At 43.4% G+C, this 15,442-nt stretch overlaps 1 protein-coding gene across 1 annotated transcript; it reads right to left on the bottom strand.

The window, feature by feature from the left end:
• Positions 1-2,106: 2,106 nt before the first annotated feature.
• On the bottom strand, positions 2,107-2,574 carry LOC111908270 (uncharacterized mitochondrial protein AtMg00820-like). The gene has a single exon (XM_023904102.1). It carries the CDS (start codon positions 2,572-2,574, stop codon positions 2,107-2,109), a length of 468 nt encoding a protein of 155 aa, XP_023759870.1.
• Positions 2,575-15,442: the final 12,868 nt, after the last annotated feature.

Below are 15,442 nucleotides of genomic sequence, written 5' to 3'. Positions count from 1 at the left end.
AGATTGCTTTGAAATTGCTTGAAGCAATCGATGGTGTTTGATCTTTGATTGTGGATTCTAAACTGGCTGGATGGGCTGAGCCAAATGCTGTTGATTGTTTCTTTGAGATTCCAAACTTCACCATTGTTGCACAGAAAAAGGTTTGAGAACTTGCAGAAAATGTTTTAATAAGAAGATGGAGAAGATGAAGATCGTCGAGAGAGTTCAGATAGCGTGAAAGCTATCTTGGAAAGAATTGGGGGTTTGTATACCTCCGAATTTCAAAAGTTATTGAATTCATTTTAATTATAGCTGCTAAAGTTAAAAATCCTTGTGTTTTACCATTATCAAATGAAATTAAAATAAATCAAAATAAATTATTTCGAGGAAAAAGGAGCATTTAATGCATTTGCAGTACCATGATTACACGCCGAATAAATATGGGGTGGAATGTGCCATTATCCATTGTAAAATGGGTAAGTGAAACAAATTAGACATCCAACGGCCGTGTGGCACAACTAGTTAAGAAAAATATTTCTTTAAAAGACTGCATTTTATGGAAAAACGATTTATTTGAATTTTATCCCAAAATGAACCTGATTGAGGAAAGTCATTTGAAAAGGACTGAAATGTCATGTGCGGCAAAATGAATGTTTTGAGGAATGTTTTTTTTTATTAAAGTCCATTAAATAGCACACAACATTTTTATAAGGTTTTTATAAAGTGATGACAGCAGGCTCATTTAATTCAGCTACGGCTGGATGCAAAGTGACTGCAGTAGCATGCGGTATGACTGCGGTAGCATTAGCTGAAAACAAACTTGATCATGCATGTTAGAAATAAAAGAAATAAAAGACCCGTAGAATATATTGATCATGTGTGATTTTAGTATACAAAGTATACTGAAGAATAAATATGAAGAATCTATTATTTTATTGAGAAGAACCGCAGTGAAGGAAGTGCTTCAAGAGTTTTGTTATAAAAGAAAAGAAGCAGTTCATTCACCCTTGGAGACCTGATAGGGTTTGCGGTACTTAACATTTCAAAAAGAACTGTGGGTCTGGGTACATCATTCCTAGCATTTCCAAAAATCCATTTAACTTTCTAGCCTCGAGTGCCTTAGTAAAAACATCAGCTATTTCTTTGTGAGTGGGCACAAAAATGAGTTCGATGTTACTTTTGAGAATGTGGTCTTTGATGAAGTGGTACCGTAGTTCAATATGCTTCATCTTAGAGTGATGAATAGAATTATGAGAAATCACTATTGCATTCTCTAAATCATAGTAAATGGGCACCCGCAACATCCTGTAACTGTAGTCCATAAGTTGAGTCTTCATCCAAAGGACTTTGGGACAACAGCTAGCTGCGGCCACATATTCCGCATCTGCGGTAGATAAAGAAATAGAATTTTGTTTCCTTGAAGACCATCTAACTAATATTCATCCTAAGAACTAGCATCTACCCGAAGTACTTTTGCGATCTAATCTGCACCCAGCATGATCCGCATCTGTGAATGCTTGAAGAATGAAGTCATTGCCCGCAGGGTACCAGAGCCCATCACTTTACTTCCCTTTAGATATCTGAAGATTTGCTTGACTACGGTCAAGTGAGATACTCTAGGGCCAACTTGGTACCGAGCACATAAACCCGTTGCAAATACAATATCTGGTCGACTGGCATTGAGGTACATCAACGACCTAATCATCCCTTAGTAGGTTTTGTGTTCAACTGACTCTCTGGTAGGGTCAGCTGAGATCTTATATCCAAAGGCCCTAGAAACCTTTGCCGAAGAATGATTATCCATCGAGTATTTTTTTCAACAACTCAGCGATGTATTTTTCTTTATGAATGAATATCCCTTGAGGGACTTGTTTAACTTTAATTACTAGAAAGAAATTTATCTTTTTATTCATGCTCATTTGGAACTTGCTAGTCATGAGCCTTGCAAAATCATCCACCATTCCCTGGTCTGCTGATCCAAAAATGATGCCATCCACATATATCTGAACAAGCATCAAGTGATTACCATCTGCTCATCTAAAAAACGTGGGATCAATCACTCATCTTTTGTATCCGGAGGTGATGAGAAATTCATAGAGAGTCTCATACCTTGCTCTGGGTGCCTGCTTAAGACCATATATTGCTTTCTCCAGCTTGTAGCAATGATCTAAAAATTCTAGACTTTTGAAGCCTGGAGGTTGTTGTGGATAGACTTCCTCTTTCAGTTCTCCATTCAGAAAGGCACTTTTTACATCCATTTGATGAGCTTTGATGTTTTAGTGTGCAACGTATGCTAAGAAAATGCGTATTGATTCCATTTCTTGCTACAGGGGCATACATTTCATCATAGTCAACACCTTCAAGTTGACTATACCCCTTGGCAACCATACGAGCTTTATTTCTCACCACCGCACCAGATTCATCTAACTTATTTTTGTATACCCATCTGGTATCAACGATTGTATGGCCTTTTGGCTTCGGTACCATTTTCCAAACATTGTTTCTTTTAAACTCAGATGGTTGTTCTTGCATTGCAATGATTAAGTTAGGCTTCATAAGTGCTTCTTTGGTTGTCCTAGGCTCGACTAAAGACATGAATGTGACATAATGACAATGATTGTTTATGTCACTAGAGGATCATGTTTGAGTCCCTGCGGATGTGTTCCCAATGATTTGATCGGGTGGGTGATCTCTTGTCCAAACATGTAGTTTGGATTGTTAATGGTCTGCAACTGCGATTGAGTGAATGTCCTCTGTATCTAAGGACTCTGTGGTAGGGGAAGGCAGTTCCCCCTCGATTTGTGAACAACATGCAGATGAGTCTTGGTTAGTTGAAATGGGGTATGCAGTAGGTAAAGGAAGTTCCCCCTGGATTGATGGCGGGAGTTCCCCTTGAACCATGGATGGTTCCCCCTGGACACGTGATGTTGGATCCCCCTGAATTGATGAATGATGAATAATCCTTGGGTCAATTCATGTGTCTATGTTTTCTATCTCTGCGTTAGAGTCTTCAGAAATGGTTGATTGGGTGGTTGGTCTGCGGTTGGGCACTGAAGCATTATCTTCAAATACTGGAACCTCTGCGGTTGTTACTTCCAAAGGAACTAATCTTTCCCTCTCAACTTAAGAGGTAGAAGTATTGAGTGATGTTCCTTCAGACATGATAGGTTCAGATACTACAACATGTTGTTATTGTGTTACCGGAGACACCAAGATTTCTGGAAGTTGAGCTGTCTCTACAGGATCGAAGAGATCATCATAGTGACTTCAACTATGTTCAACGGAGCTGAGGATGTGGGGATATCTCTTTCATTATGTATTTGGTTTTGGTAGATGGAGCAGTGTTGCGGACGTAATAGTCATCAAACGTAACATCAAAACCTTCAACTATTAGTCTGGTACGTCTCACAAGAACCCTGTATGCAACTTTAATGGTTGAGTAACCAAGGAATATGCCTTCATCAGACTTGAGTGCAAATTTTTTAAGATGATTAGTGTTGTTGATCACAAAGCATCTGTAGCCAAAAATGTGAAAAAAGTGAACATTGGGTTTGCGGTTGTTAAGACCTTCATATGGAGTCTTGTTGAGGCGTTTGCAAATGATGATTCTATTTTGAAAAAAGCATGCAGTTGCCACTGCTTCTGCCTAAAAGTAGAGAGGAAGGTTGGCAAAGTGTCACATCGATTGTCACACCCCCAAACCAGAATGGCGGAAACATTCGGGGGTGGATGACTTCACGTAGTATCACAACAATCGAATACTGTAAAGAAAGTAACACAACCATCATATATACAATAAAAACATATATTGTTGTGTTATACATATTTTCAAAAGAATATTACAATATGATGATATAGATGTTTAATAATAAACGTCCTTAGCGTTCCTTCTTCAAAAGCTGGTGGTTACTTGTATTACTGATTCCCTGAGAAATATAAGTGGTTTCGAAAAAGTGTCAACAAGTAAATTGGTGAGTTCATAAGTGTTTTTTTATTGAAAAGTGTGTCCTTTTGGTAGAAAATCGATGAACGAGGTTTTCAAAAAATCCAATATTTTCTATAAGTAGTTTGGAAAGTTCTCAAAGTTGGAGTGCGTTAGCATTTTTCGTACTTGAATGATAGAGATAAACTTTGTGCTCAAAATAATGTAGAAACTGAATGCATATATGAATCTCGTAAATCAAACTTGTTTTTATACTTTCGTGTGAGTCTTATAACCATACTATTGACACAGACTGCTTGTAACAACATTTTTCAGGTGTTGTAGTGTTATGACATTTGTCACCCCAGACCTGCCGGTCTAACTGTAGCAAACAGTTTAGGTGCGGGGTTGTCAATCCCGTGTAGATCTATACACAAGTATCACGCTCTCCCTCCAAGAGATTATGGTATATAATACATGACTTGAAATGCATACATAAGAGTACATTGAAGTTTGAATATCACACATCGCTTAGTATAAATAGATTTACGATAAGAAAGACTTTACTTCATTTTTGTTGAAAGTATTTCGTTTTTCAAGATGTATACGTAAGAATGTATGAATAACTTGCTAACTATAACCATTATAGTTTTTCAGAAAGTATGTTCCATTTGGTGAAAATAACTTGATGATATACTAGCCCTTTATACGTAAAGTAAGATGTTGGTATCGATAATCAATAAGATAGATGTTACATTTATGTTTATAAAATGATACTTTTACATGTATTGTACTTGTATTTCCCCCCTAAAACATGAAAAGACTTGAAAGGTAGGGGTATGAACTCACTTGTTTGGTTTGAAGAGAGTGGGGCTAGAGTCGAGCAGAACTACAATCACGGAAAGCTGCGTCTTCGAGCTCTTCGGGGATCTCGGTAGCATAGAATCTTCGTCGGGGGCTCGGGTGCGGAAACCGAGGGCGTCGGGACAGCTTCTGGTGCTTGAAAGTATGTGGGAGTAAGTGGGATTTTTGAGAAGGTGTGCCAAAACCCGTAGCTCATGCCTTCTATTTATAGTGCTAGAAAAGGCGAGTACGCTGGGCGTAACTTTATGTCATGGCTTACGACTCGAGTCTAGCTAGGCGCCGAGCTGCAGCTGATGGGACTCGACCCTGCACCTGAGTACGCTGGGCGTACTCCTACATTACGTTGGGCGTAATCATGGCTTCCGTCTTCTAAATTCCGTAACTTTCGCGTACGGGCTCCGTTTTTCGCGTTCTTTATATCCACGCATAGGTGAGATTATGCTCTACAACTTTCATTTAGACTTCGTCGGCTAGTCTTGACTTTATTTTTAATGATATGTTTTTAATAGGTCGGGACTGCTAAAGTCCGTTAAAAATTCATAGCTTCTTTATTCGACTTCGGTTTTCGTTTGTCTTTTTATCATTTTACTCCTATTGTGGAGACCTTCAACTTTCGTTTAGGTTGCGATAGCTAGATAACGCCCGATCTTCAATTCGAGTTTTTAGCCCTCTACTACTGTTATGAAACTTAGAAAATTCGTAACTTCTTCATACAAGGTCCAATTTGGGTGATTTTTTATGTACGTTTACAGTTTAACGAACTCTACAACTTTTGTTTAGAGACTTAAGGCTAAAATGCATTTTATTGTAATTTCACTTTTTACGTTAAATAAAATAATGTTTTAACGGTGTGCCGTAAATATTCGAGTGGTTATAATTTCTTCAATATAACCCAGTTTCGAATGTTCTTTATGTTTTTGGAAACCTTGGCACGATATCTAACATTTGATGCATCCCAATTTAGATATTTGAACACTTTATTTTTGAGGTTAATTTCGTTGATTCCAAATAGTTTTCGTTGTATTTGACTTTTGAGTGTTACATTGCTTTTGGAAAATATAGGGTTATCACATCATCCCCCCGTTAGGGGAATTTCGTCCCGAAATTTAATCTAAGATAGAGTTTATAGGTTAGGAAAAAGATGCGGGTACCTTTGTTTCATCTGATCCTCGTGTTCCCAGGTGTATTCAGGTCCTCGCTTGGCGTTCCAGCGGACCTTTACAATTGGTATGCGACTTTGTTTAGTCCTTTTTATTTCCCGATCCATGATCTCTACTAGTTCTTCTACGAATTGGATATTCTCATTTATTTCAATTTCGTCTAGAGGGATGACATGGGTCTCATCGGACAAGCACTTCTTTAGGTTTGATACGTGAAAGGTAGGGTGTACGTTGTGGAGCTCCTGAGGTAATCGAAGTTTGTAAGCCACTGGACCGATCCTGGCAAGGATCTCGAATGGTCCGATGTATCTTGGGTTCAGTTTCCCACGCTTTCCGTAGCATATTAACCCCTTCCAGGGCGAGACTTTTAGTAGGACTCGATCTCTAACCTGGAATTCCAAGGGTTTTCGTCTTTTATCCGCATAACTCTTTTGTCTGTCCCATGATGCTTTCAGACATTCCCGGATCTGAACAATTTTCTGTGTAGTTTCCCTTATGATTTCTGGTCCAGTGAGCGTGTTGTCTGTTGCTTGTCCTTTTGCTAGTTGAGTGTCCCCCACTTCGGCCCAGCACAGAGGTGACCTGCATTTTCGGCCGTAGAGGGCTTCGAACGGGGCAGCCTTGATACTAGTGTGGTAGCTATTGTTGTACAAGAACTCGACCAAGGGTAGATGGGTATCCCGTGCTTTGCCAAATTCGATTACGCAAGACCTCAACATATCCTCTAGGGTTTGTATGGTTCTCTCACTCTGGCCGTCAGTTTGTGGGTGATATGCGATACTCATGTCTAGTCTTGTTCCTAAAGCTTTTTGTAGTGACTGCCAGAACCTTGAGGTGAATCTACTATCTCGGTTCGAGATAATGGATATGGGCACACCATGCAGCCGTACAATCTCTTTAAGGTATGTCCTAGTTAGTTTCTCCAATTTATCCGTCTCTTTGATTGGTAGGAAGTGCGCTGATTTAGTTAACCTGTCGACGATCACCCAGATGGTGTCGAATCCGCTTGCCGTTCTGGGTACTTTGGTTATGAAATCCATGGTTATAGGTTCCCACTTCCATTTGAGTATTTCTAGTTGTTGCAATAATCCTGAAGGCTTTTGGTATTCTACCTTGACTTTGGCGCACGTCAGACATTTACTCACATAGGCAGCAATTTCGGCTTTCATGTTCGGCCACCAGTACAGTTTCTTGATGTCGAGATACATCTTATTGGAGCCAGGGTGTATGGAGTATCATGTCTTATGGGCTTCGTTCATGACGACTTCTCTGAATCCACCAAACTTCAGCGTCCAGATCCGATCCATGAAGTAATGAACTCCATCATTCTTGACTTCAAGCTTCTTATCCATTCCCCTTAAGGCTTCCCCTGCCACATTTACAGATGTTAAGGCTTCTATTTGGGCTTCCTTGATTTGCGTGGATAGGTGTGAATGGATTGTCATGGTTAAAGACTTCACCCTGCGGCCCGAGTATTCCTTCCTGCTGAGTGCATCGGCCACCACGTTAGCCTTTCCGGGACAATATCGAATTTCGAATTCATAATCATTTAGTAGTTCTACCCACCGTCTTTGTCTCATTTTGAGTTCTTTCTGGTCGAGGATATGCTGGAGGCTTTTATGATCGGTGAAGATTGTACATTTTGTGCCGTAGAGATAGTGCCTCCATATCTTTAGAGCGAAGACAACTACTCCTAGCTCAAGATCATGCGTCGTGTAGTTTACTTCGTGCGTCTTTAGTTGCCTTGAGGCATAGGCGATGACCTTCCCTTGTTGCATCCGGACACACCCAAGTCCTTGGTTTGATGCATCGCAATAGACTACGAAGTCCTCTGTTCCTTCTGGCAAGGTTAGGATGGGCGCACTACATAAGGCTCGCTTTAGTGTCAACGCGATGTCTTGTTTTTCTCCCCAATCGAAGGTCACACTCTTCTGAGTTAGGGTGGTGAGTGGCTTGGCAATCTTTGAAAAGTTCTGTATGAACCTTCGGTAATACCCGGCGAGTCCCCAAAATTTCCGGATTTCTGTAGGGGTTCTTGGAGTCGTCCAACTCTCTATTGCCTTGATCTTAGAAGGATCCACGTGTATCCCCTCCTTGCTTACTACATGTCCTAGGAAATCCACTTCTCGAATCCAGAATTCGCACTTTGAAAATTTTGCGTATAGCTTCTCGGACCTCAATGTTTCCAAAACATGGCGGAGGTGTTGGCTGTGTTCTTCCTGGCTTCTTGAATAGATGAGTATATCATCTATGAACACGATCACGAATTTATCCAAGAAAGGAAGACATACTCGGTTCATCAAGTCCGTGAACACCGCTGGAGCATTTGTCAATCCGAAGGGCATTACTACAAACTCGTAGTGACCATAGCGTGTTCGGAAAGCCGTTTTGGGGATGTCTCCTTCTAGTACTCGCAGTTGGTGATAGCCAGATCTTAGACCGATCTTTGAGAAGTAGCTTGCTCCCTGTAGCTGGTCGAACAGATCGTCTATGCGTGGTAGGGGATATCTGTTCTTGATCATGAGTTTGTTCAGCTCCCGGTAATCGATGCACATGCAAAAAGATCCGTCCTTCGTCTTCACAAATAGGACTGGTGCTCCCCTTGGTGAGAAACTCGGTTTGATGAAGCCCTTGCTCAACAGTTCATTTAATTGACTGGACAACTCTTGCATCTTGGCTGGGGCTAGTCGGTAAGGCGACTTTGCTACTGGAGTAGCTCCGGGGATTAAGTCAATTCTGAACTCGACTTGGCATTCTGGTGGAATTCCTGGAAGATCTTCTGGGAAAATGTCTGGGAAGTTGCAGACTTCCGGAATATCTTTAATGTTCTTTGGTTCTTGTTTCTGGTCTACTACATGGGCTAGAAAGGCATGGTATTCCTTGCGAAGATATTTTTCTGCTTTAACACAGGAGATGATTTGTAAATTTGAACTAGGTTTGTCTCCATATATGACAAGAGTTTCGCCATTGGGCAGATTGAGACGAACGGACTTTTCGTGACAAAGAATATCGGCATGGTGAAGACTTAACCAGTCCATACCGATGATTACATCAGAACTTCTTATCGAAATGGGCATAAGGTCGATTTGAAATAATTGTTCGTTTAAGTTTATTGTGCACCCTACGTACATATCGCTTGTGCTTTCCGTTTTACCGTTAGCCATTTCTACAGTGAATATTTTATTGAGTGGTTGGGGTCTTTGATTAAGTAGGTGTTTGAATTGATGACTCACAAAACTTCTCTCCGCACCGCAGTCAAAGAGTATGCATGCATAAATGTTGTCGAGGAGAAACGTACCCATAACCACCGTTGGGTCAGCTATTGCTTCATTTTGACCTAAGCACTCTCCCAACGCCGCCAAATAGTTTTCGTTGTATTTGACTTTTGAGTGTTACATCGCTTTTGGAAAATATAGGGTTGTCACATCGATCTAGTAGCTTCGACCAATGTGCGATTTTTTCGCTCTACTACTCCATTTTGTTGTAGGGTGTAAGGTGCCTAAAAATTATGACTGATGCCGTTTGAGATCAAGAAACTATTTAATAGCTTATTTGTGAACTGAGTCTCATTGTCACTTCTTATCCTTTTGATAGGCAGCTTGATCTGGAGCTCTATTTCCTTGGTGAAGTTGATCATGATCTGCGGTGTGTATGATTTGAGTCTCAAGAAGAAGACCCAAGTGAAGTGACTAAAGTTATCAACTATAACCAAAATGTATTTTTTGTGGTGAGGGCTGGCTACAGTAAATGGACCGCAGAGATCAATGTGTAGAAGCTCCAGAGGTTCCTTCCCCTTCGCTGAAGAGTCGATGATCAGAGGATGGCTATCTGTAACGACCAAATTTTCACGTCCAAAAATTTCATTTTTATAAATTACTTTAAACATTCGTAGGAAAACATTGTGAAATCAGAACATCTCATAAAACTGTATATAATGTCTAAAAATCCCAATCATAAAATAGTGATAATATCATAGTACAATCCCAAGGAAAACTTATAATGCGGAATCTGAGGTGTGTGTATGATGTGCAGCTACCGTGTTGGCTCCTTCCCCTTCGCTGAAGAGGTACCTGAAACAAAACTGAAAACTATAAGCACCAAGCTTAGTGAGTTCCCCCACAATACCACACACCATACAACATATTGTTAGGCAATTTTGGGGCGCCTAACTAACCCAGGTCAAACCATTCTGGGGTGTTTGACGTACCCAGGTCAAGCAATTCTGGGGTGCTTGACGTACCTGTCGGTCTATTTCACCCGACTATCGGGGACTATTTCACCCCTACTACTACCACATAATCACATAGCATAACATAATATACTGTCAGGCAATTCTGGGGTGTCTGACTTACCAAGGTCAAGCCATTCTGGGGTGCTTGACGTACCTGTTGGTCTATTTCACCCGACAATCGGGGACTATTTCATCCCCCTACTACTACTACCGCATAAACACATATCATATAAGCACATAACATAATAGGTAACAGCAAATCTAGATGAATATCATAAAGACAATCATCTAACATCCAACTCCTACTAGTCGGACGGCATTGTGGCCGTAGACCCACCGCTACTGGAAGGTAACTCACCTTGAACAAGTAGCCACTAATAATCCGTGTGGGAAGTCTCTGCCTGCTGCTGCTCCAGAAATCCCCTGGCTATAATCCCCACAAAACACTTAGTCAGAAACTGACATCTACTCTTAGGGTAAAATGACTATTTTACCCCCAATCAAGTCCAAGTCAAAGTCAACTTCAAGTTGACCCGATTCGCCGAGTTGGGCCGCCAACTCGTCGAGTCCCTATCCCATTATACGACCTCACCCATGACTCAACTCGTCGAATTTGGCGATGACTCGACGAGTTCCTCTTCTATAAGAACATCGAATGATCCCTCATTCGACTCGCCGAGTTGTATGAACAACTCGGCGAGTTTACCTTCATCTGATGAACAAGTCCTGACCTCAACTCGCTGAGTTGTATGAACAACTCGTTGAGTTCATTTTCAATCATAAGGAGATTTCCTTGGAATCGTTGAGTCTGTTCTAGCACTCGTCGAGTCCCATGAACTCTAGGTCTAAAACTAAGTCCAATGCGTTGGGTCACTCCTTCAGTGCTGCTACCACCCTTCCAACACCCAACTGAGTTCTTTTCACCCTTAACAGATATAGGACACAAAGCCTTGGAATCTTCGAGTCCCAAGAACGGACTTGCCGAGTCAATAACTTCCACACTCAAAATCCTTGATTTCTGAAGTACAACACTTGACCAAATGGTGGATCCAAGCCCCTAAGCTTGATCTAGCACGTAAAGTTACGAACTTTACGTGCATGCATGGAAGAATGAGCCCAAATGGCTCAAAAGGAACTCCCAACATTCATGAGGCTTTCCATGGGTTCTAAAACAGTTGCTTTCTGCCCTAGGGTCCCTCAATAACCCTGGATCTGAAACCCTAGCCGTCAACTACGCTTGCAATCATGGTTGGTAGCCAAAATGGCTCTTAGAAGCCCTAACTTCCATCAAGAATAGATCTATAATAATAATGAGCAAGGTGTAAGATTTATACCTCAAATGCACTGTGGAAGATGCTCATACTCGGATCCCTCTAGCCTCTTCTTGTTTCTTCAAGTGTTTCCTTCCTTTCTTAGATCACAAAAGCACCAAAATCACTCAAAAGGCCTTAGATCTTCACTCACACGATTGGGGTTCGCTATGGGGGTCTTCTGGGAGCAAATGGGACGATGGGTGACTGAATAAGATGTTTAAATAGGGTGCAAACCCTTGGATTAGGGTTTTTGTCCTGCCAGGGACTACTCGTCGAGTCCTGGACCCGACTCGCCGAGTCCGTCACTAAAATCCTGCGTCCCGTCCTGCTTCTACTCGGCGAGTTGGTCCTTCAACTCGCTGAGTCCAAGGTGAAAATGCAAAACACTTAGATAAAAAATCTCCCCCATTTATTTTAGACTTCATCCTCGAAGTCTGCTGCATGTTCCTGAAATAGCTTTGGGTAATGCTCAATTCTGAGCCCTTCTAATGCTTCCATTGCACCTTCACGAGCTCCACCCTCTTGTTCCTCAGATCCTTCGACTTCCGATCGAGGATCGCCATAGGTCACTCGATGTAATTCAGGCTGCCATCAACCTGAATGTCCTCCAAGGGCACCACTGCTCAGTCGTCCACTAGGCACTTTCGTAGCTGGGAGACGTGGAAAGTGTTGTGGATTTAGCTGAGTTTGGCTGGCAGATCCAACCTGTACGCCAGCTTACCCACCCGGGCTAAGACCCTGAACGGTCCAAGGTACCTGGGGCCCAACTTGCCCTATTTCCTGAATCGGATGACGCCCTTCCATGGAGACACTTTCAGGAGAACCATATTCCCGACCTGGAACTCCAGGTCTGATCGGCGCTTATCAACATAACTTTTCTGCCGACTCTAAGTAGTCTGAAGCCTACTCCGGACCTACAGAATCCTTTATGTCGTCTTGAGCACTACTTCAGTGCTCCCCATGACCCTCTGGCCAACCTCGCCCCAGCATATCGGGGTCCTGCACTTCCTCTCGTATAACATCTCAAAGGGAGGACGATCAATACTCGTGTGGTAGCTATTGTTGTAGGAGAACTCAGCCAACGGAACGTAAGTATCCCAACTACCTCTAAAGTCTAACACGCATGCTCGTAGTATATCCTCCAGAGTCTGGATGGTCCGCTCACTCTGACCTTCTGTCTGCGGGTGAAAGGCGATGCTAAAATGCAGACGAGTACCCAACTTGTCATGAAACTTCTTCAAAAACTTGGAAGTGAACCGAACATCTCTGTCTGATATCACCGACACTAGCACCATGTTGCGCAACCACCTCCCTATATAGATGTCGGGCAGCTTCTCGGCCGAGATGCTCTCTTGAATCGAAATAAAATGGGCGCTCTTGGTCAGTCGATCGACAATGACCCAAATCGAATCCACCCCTCGCGCAGTCCTGGGAAGTTTTGTGATGAAATCCATAGTAATATCTTCCCACTTGCACAGGGGAATATCCAACGGTTGCATCTTGTCGTGTGGCCTCTGGTGCTCGGCCTTGACCTTCTTGTAGGTCAAGCACCGCTCCACATACCACCCTACATCCCGCTTCATGCAGGGCCACCAATAATCAAGACGAAGATCCCTATACATCTTCGTCACCCCGGGATGAATGGAGAATCTGGATTTGTGCGCCTCCTCCAATAGAACCTGGCGCACGCCTCCGAGGTATGGAACCCACACCCTGCGGTGTAGTGACAATAATCCCTTGCTGTCATAGTCGAAGGAGGAAACCTGACCCACTATATGCTTACTCTTCCGATGTTTCTCCTTCATAGCCTCCTGTTGGGCCTCTCGGATCTGCTCCTATAATGGGGTCACTACTGTCATCCGCATGCAGATATCTCTGATCGGCGCCGCCTTGTGGCTAAGCGCATCGGCCACCACGTTGGCCTTCTCCGGGTGGTAAAGGATTTCGCAATCATAATCCTTCACCACGTCCAACCACTGACGTTGCCTCATGTTCAGATTCGGTTGATCCATGAGATACCTCAGGCTCTTGTGGTCCGTGTAAATGGTACAACGAACCCCATAGAGGTAATGACGCCAAATCTTGAGGGAAAAAACAATAGCCCCCAGTTCCAAATCATGTGTCGGATAATTCGCCTCGTGAGGCTTCAGCTGCCTCGAAGCGTACGCAATAAGATGCCCTCTCTGCATCAAAACCGCGCCCAAACCCGAAATAGACGTGTCACAATATACCACAAAATCCTCTACGCCCTCAGGCAGGGCTAGGATCGGTGCCTCGCACAATCTCTGTCTCAGAGTCTCGAATGCGGCCTGCTGCTCGGGTCCCCAATGGAAAACTACGGCCTTCTTCGTAAGCCGAGTCAAGGGCACGGCTATCTTGGAGAAATCCTGGATGAATCTCCGATAGTAGCCGGCTAATCCCAGGAAAATCTGAATTTCAGATGGAGACTTCGGAAACTCCCATCTCATCACAGCCTCCACTTTGGCCGGGTCAACCAGAATCCCATTCTGATTGACAAGGTGCCCAAGAAACCGCACCTCGCGCAACCAGAACTCACACTTGGAGAACTTGGTGTACAAGCTCTCCCTCCTTAGAGTGTCCAAAACCTCTCGCAGGTGATCCGCATGTTGCTCCTGCGTCTTTGATTAAACCAAGATATCATCAATAAACACTATCACGGACCGATCCAACATCGACCTACATACGCGGTTCATGAGATCCATGAACGCGGCAGGAGCATTGGTGAGACCGAGGGGCATAACCACGAACTCATAATGGCCATAGTGAGTCCGAAACGCAATCTTCTGCATATCCTCCTCTCTGACCCTCATCTGATGGTATCCCGAGTGCAGATCAATCTTGGAAAACCAAGATGCTCCCTGAACCTGGTCAAAAAGGTTGTCAATCCTCGGGAATGTGTCACGGTTCTTCACCATTACGTTGTTCAGCTCCTGATAATCTATACACATCCGATGTGACCCGTCCTTCTTCTTTACAAATAGAATCGGGGCTCCCCAAGGTGAACTACTCGGCTTGATAAATCCTTTGTCTAGCAGCTCTTGCAGCTGCGAAGACAACTCCTGCATCTCGGGAGGGGCCAATCGATATGGTGCCTTGGCTATCGGTGTCACACCAGGGACTAGTTCGATCCTGAACTCCACCTATCGCTCTGGAGGTATCCCAGGAAGCTCCTCTATGAACACGTCTGCGTAGTCTCGTACCACCAGAACGTCACTCACCATCGCCTCACCCGCATCCCGGGTATCCGTGACATAGGCGACATATCCTGTGGAACCCTGCTGAAGGTAATGTGTGGCCCTCGTTACTGAACATAAGGTTGGTTCTCGCGGGGGTCTCTCACCCTTAATCACCAGCTCTCCCCCACTTAGGGTCCTGATCCGCACCAACTGCTACGCGCAGTCGATAACCGCCCCATTGGGGCTTAGCCAATCCATGCCGATAATAAGCTTGTTCCTCCGCAAAGGTATGGGAACCAAGTCTACTAGGTAGCGCTCCTCGAATAATCTCAGCACACAATCTTAGAATACTATTGATGCTTGCACCGATCGATCATCGACAATCTCTACCACTAAAGGGCAATCCAACATGCCCAGAGACTCGGGAAACCTCTTGCTAAGCGCAAGAGAAACAAAAGATCGGGTGGCACCTGAATCAAACAACACCTGAACAGGAATACTGTTCACATGGAACGACCCTAAACATGCATATATCGAGCATATATCAATATCATGAACATCATATAAACATATATATCAGAGGGGAAGAATCATACCCGTCACCACATTAGGTGCGGCGTGTGCCTCCTCGATAGTCAACTGGAAAGCCTGACTCCTCACCACTGGAACCTCCGCCTTGCCCTACCGGATATCTGTAATCCGCAGGGTCGCTGGGGCTGGCGCCTTCACTAGCATGGCTGCTGCTGCTGCTGACAACTGGGGACAATTGGCCTTCT

The sequence above is a fragment of the Lactuca sativa genome, chromosome 3 (assembly GCF_002870075.4).
Source record: "Lactuca sativa cultivar Salinas chromosome 3, Lsat_Salinas_v11, whole genome shotgun sequence".
Classification (NCBI taxonomy): domain Eukaryota; kingdom Viridiplantae; phylum Streptophyta; class Magnoliopsida; order Asterales; family Asteraceae; genus Lactuca; species Lactuca sativa.
This window is presented reverse-complemented; position numbering and strand designations above follow the sequence as displayed.